The sequence below is a fragment of the Fibroporia radiculosa genome (genome assembly GCF_000313525.1).
Source record: "Fibroporia radiculosa TFFH 294 genomic supercontigs, scaffold1246, whole genome shotgun sequence".
Taxonomy (NCBI): Eukaryota; Fungi; Basidiomycota; class Agaricomycetes; order Polyporales; family Fibroporiaceae; genus Fibroporia; species Fibroporia radiculosa.
Genome location: NW_012133277.1, coordinates 18,060 through 34,287, shown reverse-complemented (window position 1 = coordinate 34,287; position 16,228 = coordinate 18,060). Strand labels below are relative to the sequence as shown.

At 50.5% G+C, this 16,228-nt stretch overlaps 6 protein-coding genes across 6 annotated transcripts; 2 read left to right on the top strand and 4 right to left on the bottom strand.

Annotated features, from left to right (window-relative positions):
• Positions 1 to 44: 44 nt before the first annotated feature.
• FIBRA_02397 (uncharacterized protein) lies at positions 45 to 4,979 on the top strand (the record flags this gene model as incomplete). Its single annotated transcript, XM_012324260.1, has 9 exons — positions 45 to 3,226; positions 3,278 to 3,473; positions 3,530 to 3,789; positions 3,845 to 3,851; positions 3,910 to 4,324; positions 4,378 to 4,403; positions 4,460 to 4,580; positions 4,640 to 4,729; positions 4,783 to 4,979. 9 exons carry the CDS (start codon positions 45 to 47, stop codon positions 4,977 to 4,979), a joined length of 4,494 nt encoding a protein of 1,497 aa, XP_012179650.1.
• Positions 4,980 to 5,485: 506 nt separating this feature from the next.
• On the bottom strand, positions 5,486 to 7,309 carry FIBRA_02396 (uncharacterized protein; the record flags this gene model as incomplete). Its single annotated transcript, XM_012324259.1, has 13 exons — positions 5,486 to 5,591; positions 5,643 to 5,661; positions 5,715 to 6,052; positions 6,113 to 6,165; positions 6,231 to 6,377; positions 6,427 to 6,488; positions 6,541 to 6,657; positions 6,747 to 6,807; positions 6,859 to 7,014; positions 7,066 to 7,096; positions 7,156 to 7,164; positions 7,227 to 7,237; positions 7,292 to 7,309. The coding sequence occupies 13 exons, from the start codon at positions 7,307 to 7,309 to the stop codon at positions 5,486 to 5,488; spliced, it is 1,128 nt and encodes a 375-aa protein (XP_012179649.1).
• Positions 7,310 to 7,758: 449 nt separating this feature from the next.
• On the bottom strand, positions 7,759 to 10,237 carry FIBRA_02395 (uncharacterized protein; the record flags this gene model as incomplete). Its single annotated transcript, XM_012324258.1, has 10 exons — positions 7,759 to 7,992; positions 8,046 to 8,519; positions 8,579 to 8,593; positions 8,673 to 8,840; positions 8,897 to 9,019; positions 9,068 to 9,167; positions 9,222 to 9,366; positions 9,433 to 9,625; positions 9,684 to 10,076; positions 10,127 to 10,237. 10 exons carry the CDS (start codon positions 10,235 to 10,237, stop codon positions 7,759 to 7,761), a joined length of 1,956 nt encoding a protein of 651 aa, XP_012179648.1.
• A 167-nt stretch (positions 10,238 to 10,404) lies between these two features.
• On the top strand, positions 10,405 to 11,809 carry FIBRA_02394 (uncharacterized protein; the record flags this gene model as incomplete). The annotated part of the gene is made up of 5 exons (XM_012324257.1): positions 10,405 to 10,750; positions 10,808 to 11,145; positions 11,199 to 11,431; positions 11,485 to 11,590; positions 11,669 to 11,809. The coding sequence occupies 5 exons, from the start codon at positions 10,405 to 10,407 to the stop codon at positions 11,807 to 11,809; spliced, it is 1,164 nt and encodes a 387-aa protein (XP_012179647.1).
• A 294-nt stretch (positions 11,810 to 12,103) lies between these two features.
• Positions 12,104 to 13,914, bottom strand: FIBRA_02393 (uncharacterized protein; the record flags this gene model as incomplete). Its single annotated transcript, XM_012324256.1, has 10 exons — positions 12,104 to 12,320; positions 12,370 to 12,559; positions 12,637 to 12,766; positions 12,820 to 12,888; positions 12,954 to 13,088; positions 13,126 to 13,221; positions 13,276 to 13,528; positions 13,580 to 13,651; positions 13,693 to 13,833; positions 13,883 to 13,914. The coding sequence occupies 10 exons, from the start codon at positions 13,912 to 13,914 to the stop codon at positions 12,104 to 12,106; spliced, it is 1,335 nt and encodes a 444-aa protein (XP_012179646.1).
• A 355-nt stretch (positions 13,915 to 14,269) lies between these two features.
• On the bottom strand, positions 14,270 to 15,604 carry FIBRA_02392 (uncharacterized protein; the record flags this gene model as incomplete). Its single annotated transcript, XM_012324255.1, has 7 exons — positions 14,270 to 14,304; positions 14,360 to 14,545; positions 14,602 to 14,749; positions 14,799 to 15,096; positions 15,156 to 15,352; positions 15,406 to 15,453; positions 15,512 to 15,604. The coding sequence occupies 7 exons, from the start codon at positions 15,602 to 15,604 to the stop codon at positions 14,270 to 14,272; spliced, it is 1,005 nt and encodes a 334-aa protein (XP_012179645.1).
• Between the last annotated feature and the right edge of the window lie 624 nt (positions 15,605 to 16,228).

Genomic DNA, 16,228 nt, shown 5'->3' with positions numbered 1-16,228 from the left:
ACTCTGCATACAAGTTACAGATTTCATATCGCGTCTAGCTAGCCATGTCAGCCTCGCCCTCTGTTCAAGCCGTTGCGCGGGTCGCCTATCTTGCTTCAGACTCAATCTTCTCTTCCGATGCAGCTCTCCCATCTATCTCTCCCTTCGTCACCGCCCTGAATGCACTCTCGTCTACTGCCCATGCCCCAATCTCAGTTCAGCGAATTCCATTTGGAGGCGATTCTGGGGCCATGCTCCTCAGCAGCCACCGCGACCGCTCCAGTCTATCGCTCGGTTCGCCAAATGGAACGACTGTGAATTTGACGTCGTATCTCACGCTCTCTCATTCACATATTTTACATCACCTTCTTCCTCATCTTCCTGAACTCGTGTATACACCAACTGTTCTCCACGTTGCTATTTCCACGTTCCCCGAGGATGATCTCGCCGACATTCTCGTTCTCCGTGCGGCACTCCCCTTCTGCATATACTCTCGCTCCGCACAAGACGCGCATGATAACGCGCTGCTTGCTAGCAGACTGGCCCGTACAGAGCGCCGCACCGTTCTCCACGTGTTCCACGTCGGTACCGCAGAAGAACACGCCGAGTTCATCGATGAGGAGAGCATCAAACCATACCTATTCGCAGAACGGGTTTCTCTGAACAGATTCAACGAAACCGGGGAGGCCAAGAGCGTGTCTGCCGCAAAAGTGGAGGACGAATCCGATGCGCTCGTCTCCGCATACGATGCCGCTGCTCTTGCTACCGCTTCTCTCCTTCAACGGCCCGTCCAAGCGGTCACTACTAGCGGCGCATATGCTCCACGCACAGTTCTATTCACTCTCGGCTCCCTGTCTTCAGACATCAATGTAGAAGACACAGCAATTGTCGAGTTGTCGCTCCTCAAACCATTATCTCCGACTCGTATCACGGCCGCGATCCCTTCGTCTGCACGTTATATACTCGTGTGCGAACAGGTCCGCAGGTGGAGTATAAAATGGACGCCCCTTTATCTCGAAGTTGTCAGCGCATTGCAGGCGGACAATAGAGACGAGCAGCCAAGGGTGCGTAGTGTGCTCTTAGGAGACGCGACGACGGTGACCGCGGAGGATGTACGGAGCCTCGTGGTACGGACAAGTACAGAAGGTCAGGACGGGAAGAAGGTCCGTCTCACCTTGGGTGCCTTACCGCTAACAGAAGGAGCACACGGGACTATTCGGAGTGAAGAGGCAAAGTTTGCATCAGCGCAGCATGTTCATATCCCCCGGCACGAGGCATCGTATACGACGTTGCTCGAAACCCTTTTCGGCGCCCGCCTCGAGATTGCGAACTCACCTAGTCACGTATACGATGCTGCTATTGTCTCGACGTCGCCGGAGTTCACGCTTGGTCGGATTCGAGGCGAGGAAGACGCGATTCAGACACTCGAGCGCGACATTAAAGTCCTCCTCAGTGAGTCTACGTTTGACGGAACGTTGCACCGGCTCCTCAGCGAGTGGATCGCTGTACGGAATGCGGGAAGCAGAATCGCTTCAGGGAAGACTAAGGACGTCCGTGAGCTCGAGACAAATTTTGCAGACCGCATTGTGGCCGCGCTTGAGGAGATAGAGGCCCAGGGAGGTCTGAAGTCAGCCGGCGCTGCTGCAGTGCGAGTGTATCAGGCGCGTGCACTGTTCCGCGCTGCGGCAGCACTTCGTACACGGAGCCGATGGATCGTCGGAAGTGATGCATGGGCGTACGACCTGGGCGCATCTGGCCTGCACCACGCCATTGCCTCTGGCCTGGACGTGAACATACTTTTATTGGATAGCACGCCCTACTCACGCCGCCAGGCGCACGGAAGCAGGCGTGGCAAGCAAGACGTCGGACTGTATGCCATGAACCACGGAGATGTGTACGTTGCTAGCGTCGCCGTGTATGCAAGTTATGCTCAGGTGCTCCAGGCGCTCATGGAGGCGGATGCATTCCCTGGCCCGAGCGTCGTTCTTGCGTATCTGCCGTACACTTCTGAGGAGAGCACCGCACTCGAGATCCTTAAGGAAACAAAGATGGCGGTCGACGCAGGATATTGGCCACTCTACCGCTGGAACCCTGCAAAAGATCACGAGGGTAGCGGGAACGAATGTTTCTCGTTGGACTCGGATGCGATCAAGAACGAGCTGCAGCGCTTCCTCGACAGGCAGAACCACCTCAGTCAACTCGTGCGTGCACGGCCGCGGATGCCAGCGGAGCTCGTCAGCGGTTTGGGCGAGCAGCTGAAGGTTGCGCGGAGAGCGCGGGCAAGGAAAGCGTACGAGGAGCTTCTGACCGCTATCGACGCCCCCCCGCTGACGGTCCTATACGCGAGTGATGGTGGTAAGGCAGAGAAAGTGGCGAAGAGGCTCGCAATGCGTGCGAAGATGCGTGGGCTATCAGCAAGTGTGGCGGCAATGGACACGGTGAAACTGGAGGACATCGCGAAGGAGCCGATCGTGCTGTGGGTTACAAGTGTCGCTGGCCAGGGTGAGTTCCCACAGAACGGGCGCGCGATGGTCAAGGCACTGAACGCGGCGGTCGCGCGGAAAGAGCGACCGCTGGAAGCTGTGAAATTCAGCGTATTCGCAATGGGTGACACTCATTATTGGCCAAGACCAGAGGATGCGCATTATTACAACAAGGCAGGCAAGGATCTCGACGCCCGTCTAGAGAGCTTGGGTGCACAACGTGTTATACCACTCGGCTTGGGCGACGACCAGGATGCTGATGGCCCAGAGACTGGATACAGACTGTGGGAGCCTCAGGTGTGGAAAGCACTGGGTGTCGACGAAATTCAAGTACAGGAAGCAGAGCCGGAGCCGATCACGAATGAGCACATCAAAGTCGCGTCTCAGTACCTCCGCGGAACGATTAAAGAGGGTCTAGAGGATACCAGCACTGGTGCGCTCGCTCCGAGTGACACACAACTGACGAAATTCCATGGGATCTACCAGCAGGATGATCGGGACATTCGTGATGAGAGGGCAGCACAGGGTGCAGAGCCCGCCTACAGTTTCATGATCCGAGTCCGCATGCCGGGTGGTGTGTGCAGGCCGGACCAGTGGCTGCTCATGGATCAGATAGCGGACGAGCACGGTTGCGGGACGTTCAAGATCACGACTCGCCAGACATTCCAGTTCCACGGCGTTATCAAGGGCCACTTGAAGCCAGCGATCCAAGACATAAATAGGGCACTTTTGGATACTCTCGCTGCCTGTGGAGACGTGAATCGGTAGGTACCGCTCAAGTTCCCTCATATAGTCTTCACTGAAGTTTGTGGTAGTAATGTGATCGTATCTGCCATCCCATCCCTTACGAAGCTGCACGCACAAGTCTATGCCTTCGCGAAGCGTGTCAGCGAGCACCTACTACCACGAACGACAGCTTATCACGAGATTTGGCTAGATAAAAAGCTGGTCGCTGGCGATGCTCTGAAAGACATCGAGCCACTCTATGGCGAGTTTTATCTACCTCGGAAGGTAAGGAACTACTTCTTCATTTTCTTCGTACATGTATTGATTTAAATCACCAACAGTTCAAAGTGGCCGTTGCTGTGCCGCCGACCAACGACGTGGATATTTTCGCTAATGATGTCGGTTTCATCGCTATCGTTGGAGAGAACGATGAACTCGTCGGTTTCAATGTCACTGCAGGCGGCGGTATGGGTGTAACTCACGGAAATAAGAAAACCTACCCGCGTGCAGCTGACGTCCTTGGGTTCTGCACGATCGAGCAAGGTGTTTATGTTGCTGAGAAAATCATGCTTGTCCAGAGGGACAACGGCAATCGTGAAGAGTAAGTGCTATCATTGATCTGGGCCAACATTCGCTGATAGTCGTTGTGTGCGCAGTCGTAAGGTATAAAGGAGATCTATTTGGTAATGTGGTTGTGCTTGCTAATGGTACCTCAATCTAGAATGCGCGGCTGAAATACACTATGGACCGCATGGGGGTGGACGTCTTCAAGGCTGAGGTCGAAGAGCGTCTTGGTTACAAACTACAACCTGCTCGTCCGTATGCTTTCGACCGTAATATCGACGACTATGGATGGCACATCGGCGAAGATGGGAAACATCACTTCACTTGCTTCATCGAGAATGGCCGTATTCAAGATGAGCCAGGAAAGGAGTTCAAGACGGCGTTGCGTGAGATTGCCAAAGTCCACAAAGGCGCCTTCCGTTGCACAGCCAATCAGCACCTGCTCATCACGGACATCGCCACCGAGGATTTACCTCAGATAAAAGCCCTTTTAGCGAGGTATAAATTGGACAACCTCTCATATACTGGACTGAGGCTGTCGTCTTCGGCCTGTGTTGCCTTCCCGACGTGCGGTAAGCAAGGTCATCGATTGTTACGCTGTGAAGCCCTGACGTTTATTCATAAGGCCTCGCCATGGCCGAGTCCGAGAGGGTGAGTGATATGTTCCGACATCGACTACGTGAGCGAGCTGACACGTTGAATTCCAGTATCTACCTATTCTCATCGATAAGGTCGAGACGATATGTGAGGAAAATGGGCTACGCAACGATTCGATCGTCATGAGGATGACGGGTTGTCCGAATGGGTGTGCACGGCCGTATCTAGCGGGTATGTTATTTCTAGAGATTTCTCCGAAACCGGCTCATTGTGTTCTACCACCTTCGCAGAGGTAGCCTTCGTGGGTAAAGCTCCGGGTACCTACTCTATGCTCCTTGGTGGTGGATATCATGGTGAACGATTGAACAAAATCTATCGAGGTCAGTGCAACGGGGTCTACCACTTGGAACCATTTTACTAACACCACCCATAGAGACTGTGACTGAGCCAGAGATTCTGGCTATCTTAAGACCCATGATCAAACAATATGCCCTCGAACGTCGTGAGGGCGAGCACTTCGGTGATTTCGTCATCCGGGCTGGATATATTGCGCCGACCACGGAGGGTAAGGCGTGGTACGACAAGATGGGCGGTGAGGGCCAGCATCGAGAAGTCAGCGGCAGCGCATAGTCTTCTCCGCTGGGGTTGAGCGTCGGATGCAGTAAATTCCAAATTCGAAGCTCAATACACATTCTGATTGTAGGGTACATTACACTTCTCGCGAGAATCTACCGAATAACTAGCACATGTGGGTACTCTGTATTTGATTAAAAACGTCATAGGAAGCAATGTATATTACCATTCATTCTGCATGAGAACGGCCAGGTCAATTTCAGACTCATGCACCTTGCTGTCAATCGATGCTCACAGGTATCTTTTCTCGGTTGCCAGCCTTCTATCCTCACATGCTTTCAACCCGATCACCGCTTATTTTTAGACTTTCTCGCATTCGACAGTCACAGTGTTTTTGGCGACTGGATGGAGCAAGTATTCGTACGCTCACTCAAATTCTTGAGTGGAGTGGCCCGTCGGGCATTTCATCGGACATTTCCCTATAATCACTATTGCACACGTTGCATTCGTGATCAAGACATAAAATTCAATGTAGGATGTGTTACAATGGCAATACTTCATTCTTACGCTTTCTTGCTTGCTGCCGCATCTGCGAACGACTCTCTGAGAGCTGAAATAATCTTGTCTATATCTCCACGCGACTCATCCGTAACGCTGACTCCCATGTGCCTGTGGGATACGTGAGTCCTAGAGAGAAGAGTAGATGCGAAACATCCCCACCCGATGCGGAAGTACTTATCTAAGATGGCGTCGAAATCAGCCAAGTATCAGGGAATAATATCAGAAACGCACCTTTGACATCCTTGTGGAGTCCACCGGCCACGACAACATTTCTCTTCAACATACGTGGAACGATGTCAGAGGCGGCATAACCATCAGGCAAGTAAATAGCGGTCATCCCGTTCGCAGCGACAGCAGGGCTTGTAGGCAGCTGCTTCAGTCCCAGCTCGGCAACGGCGTCTCTGAGGCGTTGACTCCCCTTGCGATGAAGAGCAAATCGCTCTTCCAATGATTGCGGGCCTTTGGTAATCTGCGTGAGGGACGTGCGGAATGCATAAACCAAATTAACTGGAGGTGTAGCGAAGTATGCGGCAGAACCCCTCTCATATGCTTGCATAACAGGAAGCCATCTGAGATTAGAACATCCATCAAAGCTATATCCACAGAAGTATACAGGTGGTAAAACTTACTTCTTCCAGCTTGCATAGTACGACGTGGGTGGGGTCTTGCGGGCTTCAAATACCTGAATAATCACGAAAAGTCAACCGCCTGTTAATTGACTCTCCCCCCCCATTCTAACCGACCGACCTTGATCGCCTTCTGGCTAGCTACAAGGATACTCAATCCGGGAGGAGTGCCAAGACCCTTCTGGCTAGCCGTTAAAACGATGTCGATTCCCCACGCGTCCATACGAATCTCCTCGCTAGCAACCGAACAAACGCCGTCCATAACAACCTGCGAACATGAGCCCAACATGAGCCAGTCAAAGACAAAGACAACTTACAAGGGTATCGGGGGACACTCTCTGCACTGTCGCCGCAATGGCTTGGGCATCCGAGAGCACCGCTGATCAGTCTGGTCAGTCAAGAGAATTTATACAGGATACGAAAATCCAGACCTGTAGAGGTATCGACATGGGTGAAAGTAAGGATCTTGTACTTCTTGGAAGATAACGCCTTCTCAACCTCGACCAAATCAACTGAAGTTCCGAGGTCTGCGTAAACTTCATCCACTTCTGCGCCATAGGTTCGCAAACTACAGAAATGTGAATAGGGGATTCTCGTGATGATATTGTATCGACCTGCCATTCTGTGAAACTGTCACCAAAGTAGCCGCTGTTGAGAACCAGTGCTGATTCACCAGCTTCCACTAGGTTGGCGGCAACCTGAACAGAAATGCATATGCCGACACCGTGAATGACGAACAAGAAACATACCTGATCCCATCCCAAAGTTCCCGAACCAGCTATGATGAAGGGCTGGCCGGTGGTCGTGAAAAGGACCTCTCTAGTCATGCGGATGCAATCGCCGAGAACTGGAACGAAATCGGCCGACATATGGGACATGGAAGGGTGCGCATTGGCATAAAGGACCTGTACTACATCTCAGGGCGAGATGATTGTGGGCAACCGATAATGATGTACCTCATCTGTAACTTCTATAGGTCCGGGTATCCTGCGAGTGTTCTAATGAGCGACGAAATTGCGATCTGAAGATCGCAAGGTGGTACTCACACAAGCAACCTTTAACGCAGGCGAGGAGATTGAATGCTGATCCGGACGTAAGGGGAACGTAAACGACTCACTTGTGGGGCTCCTGCAAAGCGCAATGAGATGAGAAACTAGACAGCGGACGTGCTCAGGGGTTTACCTGCGTGAAAGTAGTCATTTTGTGGATATTTACAGTAGCGGTACGAGGAAGGGAGGGAGATGGTCTAGGAGATGACTGGAAGAGGCGGAAGAGAGAGGAGAGGGGACGCGGCGAGCGGGAAAGCATAAATCCGTCAGCTGACGGTCGTGTCTCTAATTCCGCAGGGTTGGATCGAATCGCCAGCGGGCGGCCAAGGTCTCGGAGAGTTCTCATCCAACAGGCCGCCGCATTTTTATAGACCAACCGCGCTCGGACTCCCGCTTCACCTCTTTCTCGGAACGCCGTCCTCTCTTCCGCATTGCCGCTCTTAGAATTAGGTCCTGACGCTCCTGAAGACAGCATTCCGCAGCGGAACCAAAAAATACTACATCGCAGTCGCGTGAAAACGTTCTGGTTTACAGCAGGACACAGGGTATTCCGACTGGGGAGCTACACTCATGCAGATCACAGTGTGGGTAAAAGTCTCGCTATCTCCCCGCCTCGACCAATCCGTTACTTTGCATGCCACCACCGGCCATGCCACCAATCGTCCTCTGCAGATCCGTCCATTCGGACTCTCGAGGAAGCGCTAGATCCCCAATATCATAGATGTACAACTTCCCATCACTGCCGCCCAGTGCCGCTCGTCGGCCATCTTTACGATCCCATTGGAGTTTGTTCAGTGCACGGCCGGAACCGACCACAGTAGATACAGTAGACACCTGAGCAAGTGATCAGCGCCCCACCAAACATGGCTAATGCTACCAGAACATACCTCCGTATCAATGTTTAGGTTCCATACGTCGAACCTGCCTGAGCCATCGACAGCACCAAAGAGCGCAGGATGCGATGGGTGCCATTTGACATCATACACATAGTCATCCGCCTCATCAAAGGAATAAATGGGCGAAATTACATTCGCTGTGGTCGAGGGTTTTGCGAGTGACTTTGCCCTCCAGAGTTTCACCGTCCAATCTACAGAACAGGTGAGAAACATGTCCGAGAAGTCCACGGGGCCAGGGAGGGGATGAAAATGCAGTCCCATGACGGGCCCCGAGTGGCCCTTGTACACGTCGTATTGATTGAGACCGGCTTTTGCACCCGCCCGGTCATAACGGTTGGCTTGGTATACATTTCCCTCTTCAGTCCCAACCCAGAAAGTAGTAGTTTCATTGTCCGGAAAATCCAGTGTGGTGATGGCAACTTCGCCCGTCTTGTTATGTCCAGCGTGAACAAGTTCAAGTGTTTCCTATCAGCAACATACCTGCTAATTCAGTACTGCAGCCTAATTGTAATAGGCAGCAAGACCTGCCTGTGGTTGTGCTAGCATATCAACAAGCCAGCTGCAGACCAGACCATCAGTGCTGCTAGTGATCAAGTTATGGGCGTTTTGCGTTCCGACCATCTGCATGGCATACACAGGATGCGTGTGCCCAGCAGCGGAGAGAGGGGTTTTAAGCACGGGGAGATGTTTTGATCGTGTATCCCAAAGGAGTATCTGGCCAGAATAGGTCCCACCGAAGATGAGATTTGAGTGGAACGGCGAGAAGGTCACTGACAATACATCCGACTGAGTCCGTCAGTTGCAACATAACAATGCTCGATAAACGGATCAGCTCAGCGTACCTGAGAATGGAAGATGAATTCTGGACGTTCAAGAAGATGTAGATTCCAGACAGCGACGATCCCGTCGGGTTCATTCAGGGCAGCTGGATTCTTGTTATACGAAGCACAGCTTAGTTCTGGATACTATTCGTGATTTAGTTCTGTGTTGGGGACCCAAACGCATTCTCCTACCTTTGGCGACCAGCTAATATCGGTTACTGATCGATTCTTTCCGTACCGTTCGTCCCAAAACGCACAAATACATTTCACTCGTCTTCCTTCCGAGTCATCACTATGAGTAAGTCAGTTTCAGTTGATATGGTTGCGTTCAAATGAGATCACGGACACTCCACTCTCGGCGCCGATAGTATAATCACGGACATAATCATAATTATCATTCAGTGCGCGCTGAATAATCTTCGTGGACTGCTCGACGAAATCCAAGAATTCAGGAACTGCAAATATACTGGTCTTTTCTTCTTCCGTCATTTCTGTCGGTAGTGTTACTTAGATTTAGATTTTCGCCGTCGACGTGAGGAATACAAGGATGTGCCCACCTCGAATCTCTTGTTCGATCTCCTTGTCTAGCTGTACACTTTGCTCTTCAAGATCTTTTTCTCGTGCAGCTTGTTCTGCCTCTAAGACCTCACGCTCTCTTTGACTTCGCTCGTTTGTCTCTGCCTCCGACACATCGGGAGAGTCCACTTCAACCTCCATGGTCTGAACTTCTTTGTTATAAATGACTCGCTCCTGCAGGAGTAATAACTCTAAAAGTGATCAACGAGACTGAAATCGAAGTTCCACAGACCTTTTGCGGCAGCTCAAAAAGCTCTTGTTCTACATCTATTAAGTCTGGCATGATCCGAGGAGTCATTACCCTAGATATGTGAGAAGCAGGAAGTTTATAGTATTCGTACACATACCTGTCCATTATATGATCGGTTGTTCCGTTGGCAGATTGCGCAAGGGTAGTACTTATACTAACGCGGTCGGACGCGAGATCACTCTGCCTACTCAATCTCCCAGATAACGAAGGTGCCGATGGACCAGGAAGAGAGCTCGTCTGGCCTAAAGCTGGGGTGCCCGGCACCGATGACACTGGAGACTCGGCTGCACTGTCAACGCCGCGACCGATACCACTGCCTATAAGAGAACTGACGAGATCATCGACATCTCGACGAGCAACAGAGGGACCAGTGCTCTGTGACCATGGTGAAAATGCCGTCGTGCGGGGATGAAGACAGTACTTACGTCGGTAAGACGGCGCTCGGCTTCAGCTTTCTGTCGGGCTGCCCTAGCTTGGCGCAACTCTACGAGTTTAGCACGCTTTGCCTCAATCTCGGCTCTGCGTTTATCAGACATTTCCTAATTATGTGCCCAGTGGATCAGTCTTAAAATGAAAGGCCTATGCTGATAGGGAGAGACGTAGACTCGGAGATCGCGCTGTTGACGCGCTGTTTGGACGTCTTCATCTAATAGTATGTAATGCAGCGCTTGCGTAGCCAGCCTCTGAAGATTGAAATCACGCTATGTCTCTAACTGCAGGCAACAAACGTCGAGGAGGTGGCCGCAAGAGTGGTGCACGCCGTACAGAAAACAATCGACTATACGCCCATCCACTTCCCCTGGAATTCTCCCTTCCACAGACTTCATGGTCAAATCATGTGCTAGGACTATTTGGCTTTCCTGGCACTCGCGTACTGAACCCTCATTGTACTGGCATCTTCGCCGCGGATACCCATTCTGTGTGGATCACTGAACAAAGGGATGTGATGATCCTTTGGCGGCAAGGCTTCTTTGGGAAGGGGGATCTCTCTAGAAGCGAACCTTCATGGCAAGCACGGCAAATCAGCGCCAGAAAAGCAGCGGGCAAATGTTCGTGCCCGAATATAATTTTCTTGCCTTTCTCATTATATGGATACTCACGCTTAGACATGACTGCCGAGGAGGTCAGGGAGAAACGCAGGGCCGAACGCAAACGGTTCAAACTTGACCGTGCTGCTGCTATGGCCCAGGCAGCCGCTGAAGCCGAGGCAGCTTTTGCTGAAGGCCGTCAAGTGGAGATCACCACAATAATTCCCTCTGGTGCAACATGGAAACCTCAGCACGCCATCTCGGAAGATCTTCCGGATGGTGCTGCGGCACCCTCTTCAGAGAATGAGGAATGGCATGAGGAGGTGCCCGACTTGGAACATCTTCAGCTCACTTTGCAGGAGGCATTTTTCTTACTATGGAACCTGAATTGTTTGACCATCATCAATTCTGCAACTGTAAGTGATGTCACATGTGCATGCTTCTATTCTCTAATGAGCTTCTCGTGCAGTCCGAGCCCATGACGCTGCAAGAGATATGGGCCGCCTTTCAGGGTACACCCGACAGTACTCCCATCTCTGTTCCCTTACATGTCCAACTATACAAGAGATTTGACAATCCATTCTTGGTGAATTATGCTGTATATCATCACTACCGCTCCCTGGGCTGGATCATCAAAGGCGGTATCAAATTTTGTGTTGATCTTCTGCTGTACAAACGAGGACCGGTATTTCATCACGCTGAGTGCGTGTGCATATCGTCCTGAATGACAAGAATATCGTCTTATTCCGTTCTAGATTCGCAGTGATTGTGCTCCCCGTCTACGAAGATCCTGCCGACCAGGAGAATTCCCCTTTTGACCTTGCAAATGCAGAACCATTTTCTTGGAGTTGGTTGAGCACAGTAAATCGAGTAAATTCTCAAGTTCAAAAGGCATGCTTTCATATTTTTAATTCAACTAAGTGTTTACACCATTCCCAGACTCTCATCCTGGCATATGTCACAATACCTGCCCAATCACGTATCTCGCCTAATGCTTTGACCTCGCCCGCGTGTCTGGCACATTACTCAGTTCGCGATATCGTATTGCGTAGATTTATACCAGCTCGTATGCGTGATTGAAGGTAATTCGTCAATATACTCGTAGAATGCTGCAATGATTACATGTCTAATACAAGTGTGTATCAAAGATCCAGCTGTCTCCGTCTCTATCAAGTCTATGGAATCCAAACCCACAGGGTCTTCAATCCAAGACCGGCACTTGCCCAGCAGGTAGGTGTGAAAGGTGCTCGAAATTGCACTGGTGATGAGCGACCGGAGAGAAGCAGGCAGAACGAAATCGGTTTTCACAGATTGCGTCAATGGTTGGATGGCAGGATAGTCGATAGACCGGTGGAGAAGGCGGAGGGAGTGAAACTATACAGCGCCCTTAATTTGAACTTTACGATATTTCTCCTCAAATATCTGTGCGAGTGGAGCTGCTGCTGGTTTACAATCGACGATCTTTTCTGAATCAGGAGAATTTGGGTTCTGGAAGGTCCCTGCTCTGTGCTCAGAGAGGAATTCACGAGCTGTGGCAGGAGTCTCGAATGCTAGCTCATTTTGTATAAATGACAACGAAAGTGTTCGGTATCTGAAAAATGATATCAGCGAAAAAAATAAAAAATAATACGGAGACTGACGATTTTGTCATGACCATCAATGCACGTATTCGCTCCCTATCGATGAAATGGTCCATAATGTATGCCCCCATATTTGGAGCATTTAAGTATAAATCAAAAAGCGAGTGATAATTCCCCATAGCCAAGGCTCTTTGTACATCCAAGGCATGGCGGACGGCTGGATCGGTTTTCTGTCTGTCGGTTAGCTGACCTACATATAGATTCATGTCTACCGGAGATCATCAGCGTCAAAGTAGTAGCAATGAGAAGAACATAAAGACCACCCACCACTTCTATTGCGCCCGTGGAGCAGCATGAGGATGCGATATGCAGTAAATTCCTCAACTTTTCCTGGAATGCCAAGCTCGTAAAGATTACGAAGCATGGCTTGACATTGATTGTATTCCACCATATCGCCCTATATCCCATCCGCGTGAGCACCTACCGCAAAAAAGAACTAAACCTTCATACAACTTCCAGAGCCATCCGAGCATGGATTTCATAGACAGCGACAGTGAATTCGTTCTTTATTCGTTGCACCTAGAAATGCGACGAGGACAGACGTCTGAAGTCAGGTGTTCTGTTGTATAAAATCTCGCACGCACGGTGAGATCTTGTCGCAGACTCTTGAACTGAGAACAGATCCAGCTGTAGTTGGCTTTTTCGCGCCATCGCTTCTTGAGCTGATTCAGTGTTTCTTGAAGGACTGAATACGGTCGTATCTGTTCAGGTTTAGGCTCCTAATGATATATACGTATGAGTGCCAACATTCTAGACGTTGATACTTATACTCGCGGAAGTCAAACGAAGATAGTCCTTGAATGTTTCCTGAGATGTACCGACAATTGTGAAACGGTCCCAGTTGGGCACGTTCTGCAAATTTAAACCTGAGAGCAGCTCAATCAAACATGATGACTGAAGGCGTACAGAATTTGCCTCTGGTTCGTCGGCATCAAAGGGTGAATCCGTGCGGGATGTGAAATGAGAATTAGAAAAGTGGTGATGCGCATGACCTATGCTCTGCAGTCCTTTCTGGCGTTCGATCTCGTGCTCCCGCTGAAATCGTGCAGCCCGACGATTGAGTGCAGCCAGATCGTTGGGATCCAACGCGTTAGATGCTCCAGTTTTCGCAAGAGATATCTTCTTAGTTTTCTTGTTGCTTGTGGCCGCGCCATCGTTACTAAATACTGCCACTTTAGAAGACCTATATCCAGATAATATGAAGGCATACATTTTGCGCTTCAGATTATTGAGGATGTTCATACTCGGCGAAGGCTTAGGCAATAAACTCAAAATTGGGATACTTGAGATACAAACCCATGAGGCCATCATGCAATCACGCACCTCTGCAATTGCACCCCCGCCCAGTCCGTAGTCCACAGCGTCTTGTTCACGAAAGCATCAGCAATTACCTGCCTTAACTCAGCTTGGGCCTCTGTCCGATTTGTATCTGTCATCTGCCCAAGGCATTTTGCGACCCATTCTCTTAAGTGCGTGTGAGGAAAGTGAAAGACGGGGAGAAGAAAACCCGTACTTCAGTGGTGGCGGCCAGCTCTCTGAAGACATTGGGTACGGTCACAATTTGTAATTATGGAAATCAGAGAGCAGTGCAGCGTAGTTATATGTTTGTAGATGCAAGGTTATATCGAACAGATCCGCAGACTGCTCAGCGTGTATAGAGAAGGGTGTAACAGTTAGATTCCGATTTTGGTGGGTCATCTACTTCTCACGGCCGCCGCTCACATGGGCACGAGATCTGGAGGTTTATAATGTCCTCTACGGCTTCGATTCTCGATTCGTGTCCCTTCGTGCTCTTCATTCAACATTGTGCTCACGTCGCAATGCAGACAGATGTGCAAAATTACTACTCTCAATGGAGAATACTGATTATGACATAACGAACCCCCAATAACATCTAGTTCTAGTGCACCGACTTGTCCGCGGGAGGGTTGTAGACTGTGAGTAAAATAGTGGGTGACAACCCATCGCAACCAGGTAATGTGGCACTTACAGATTTTCCTGCTCTTGATAACCGACCATTTGAAGCGCTTGACATACAGACTAATCGCAGTCAATGCAGAGAACAGAATAACGGCCTTGAGACCAAGTTTCTTGCGCTCGTCGTGCTCTGGCTCTGCAGCCCAGTTCAGGAACGTGACGACATCTTTAGCCATTTGGGAAGTTGTCGCAGGAGTGCCTATCGCAATTGGCATTTAGCGGCAACACAATGTTCCAGAATGATAACCATCGTACCATCATCATACTCAACCAAACCGTCGAACAGAAGACGTGCCATAGAGATGGCATTACCGGGGAAGTACGGATTGTAGTTCATCCCGTCACGGATCTCAAAACCCGCTGGAGGATCTCTGTAGCCAGTCAGAAGAGAGAAGATATAGTCCTAGCAAAGATTCAGAATCTAACGACAACATCAACTGATCTGGTCTTACCGCTCCACCGTGACGGGCCTTAACGATCAAGCTCAAGTCTGGTGGTAACGCGCCGCCGTTACCAGCACGAGCGGCCTCCTCATTGGGGTACGGAGGAGGAAGATAGTCGGAGAGCTTCCCAGGCCTCTTGAACATCTCACCCGTATCATCTGGGCCATCCTCATACTCGATCTCCTCAGCCATGACCTTTACCTCGTCAACGGTATGGGAAATACCGACAAGATTACGCCAGGCAATGCGGTCCAGTGAGTGACACGCAGCACATACTTCGCGATAGACCTGATATCCTCGGCGGATGCTGTCATAATGATAGACATGAGCGCGTTTACCCGGCCCCAGTCACGCTCGCCAACTGACCTGGCATGGTCGAATGTGTCTAGGAGTCCGGAATGGGACCAGGGATAGTGAGGTGGATGGAGACCATCTTCGGCCGGGGAGTTTGCATGAACCTCGCCGACGAAAGGTAAGGTCCCGTAGAGGTTAGCGTACCATGCTACAGTACCAACGGTGAAGAGGGTCGCGGAGGCTAGCGTTGCACGAGAGTTGACGAAGGTCTACAACAGCGTCAGAGTCCATATCACCCTATGAGACATTATTTTAGGCGTACGTCAAATGCAGACGACGCGTTTGAGCTTGTAGACGCAAACCGGACACGCTGTAGGGTGTGACGTTGAACGCGGAGTGGCCAGCCGTCGTGTATGGATTGTACTTACCGACGAGATATGGACACCTGAGGATCTTGTCGCTGAACGAGCTCCGAAGACACCGACATTCTTCAGAGCACCCACGGGGAGCCTAGAGAGCATTTTCGCAAACGACGGTCAGAGACGGGATTTTGAGACTTGGATGTGCTCGGAGAAGAGGTGACAGTATAAAAGTCACGTTGTCACAGTCGCACGCGGGCGGAGGAATACGCTTGCAAAGCCGACTCACTCCGATCGCGGCGCTCGTCCGTGGCGGCTTATATTGGTCTTTCGCCGCAAGTCCGCATAATCCAGACCGCCCAAAGTTCAATTCATGTAAATAGACATCATGCACAGAATTCATTAATTAGAGTCATAAGCTGAAGAAGATACATCTGGTAAATAGAAACACGACAGGAGCGTTCATGGCATCATGGTACATGATGCTAGTAACATCGTAGATGAGGAATATGAAACCCCTGAGCAAATCAATGGTTCCGAAGAACATGGGTACTACAGTCATGTAATCATGATCTACTGCCTAGAAGAGACAGTCACAGCACAACTCTGCGCACTCCGAATGTAAGTCGAGCGCCCAAGGAAACGTAAGGGAGTAAAAAAACGCACCCTCTGCACAACAGCACAAACACATGCCCGCTAGGCATGCACAACAGTCGTCACCTCCAGAACCCTTGTCCTGCTGTTGTCTGCCCAAGTTCAAATGTGCATTACGTTGCTGGTCCTGGA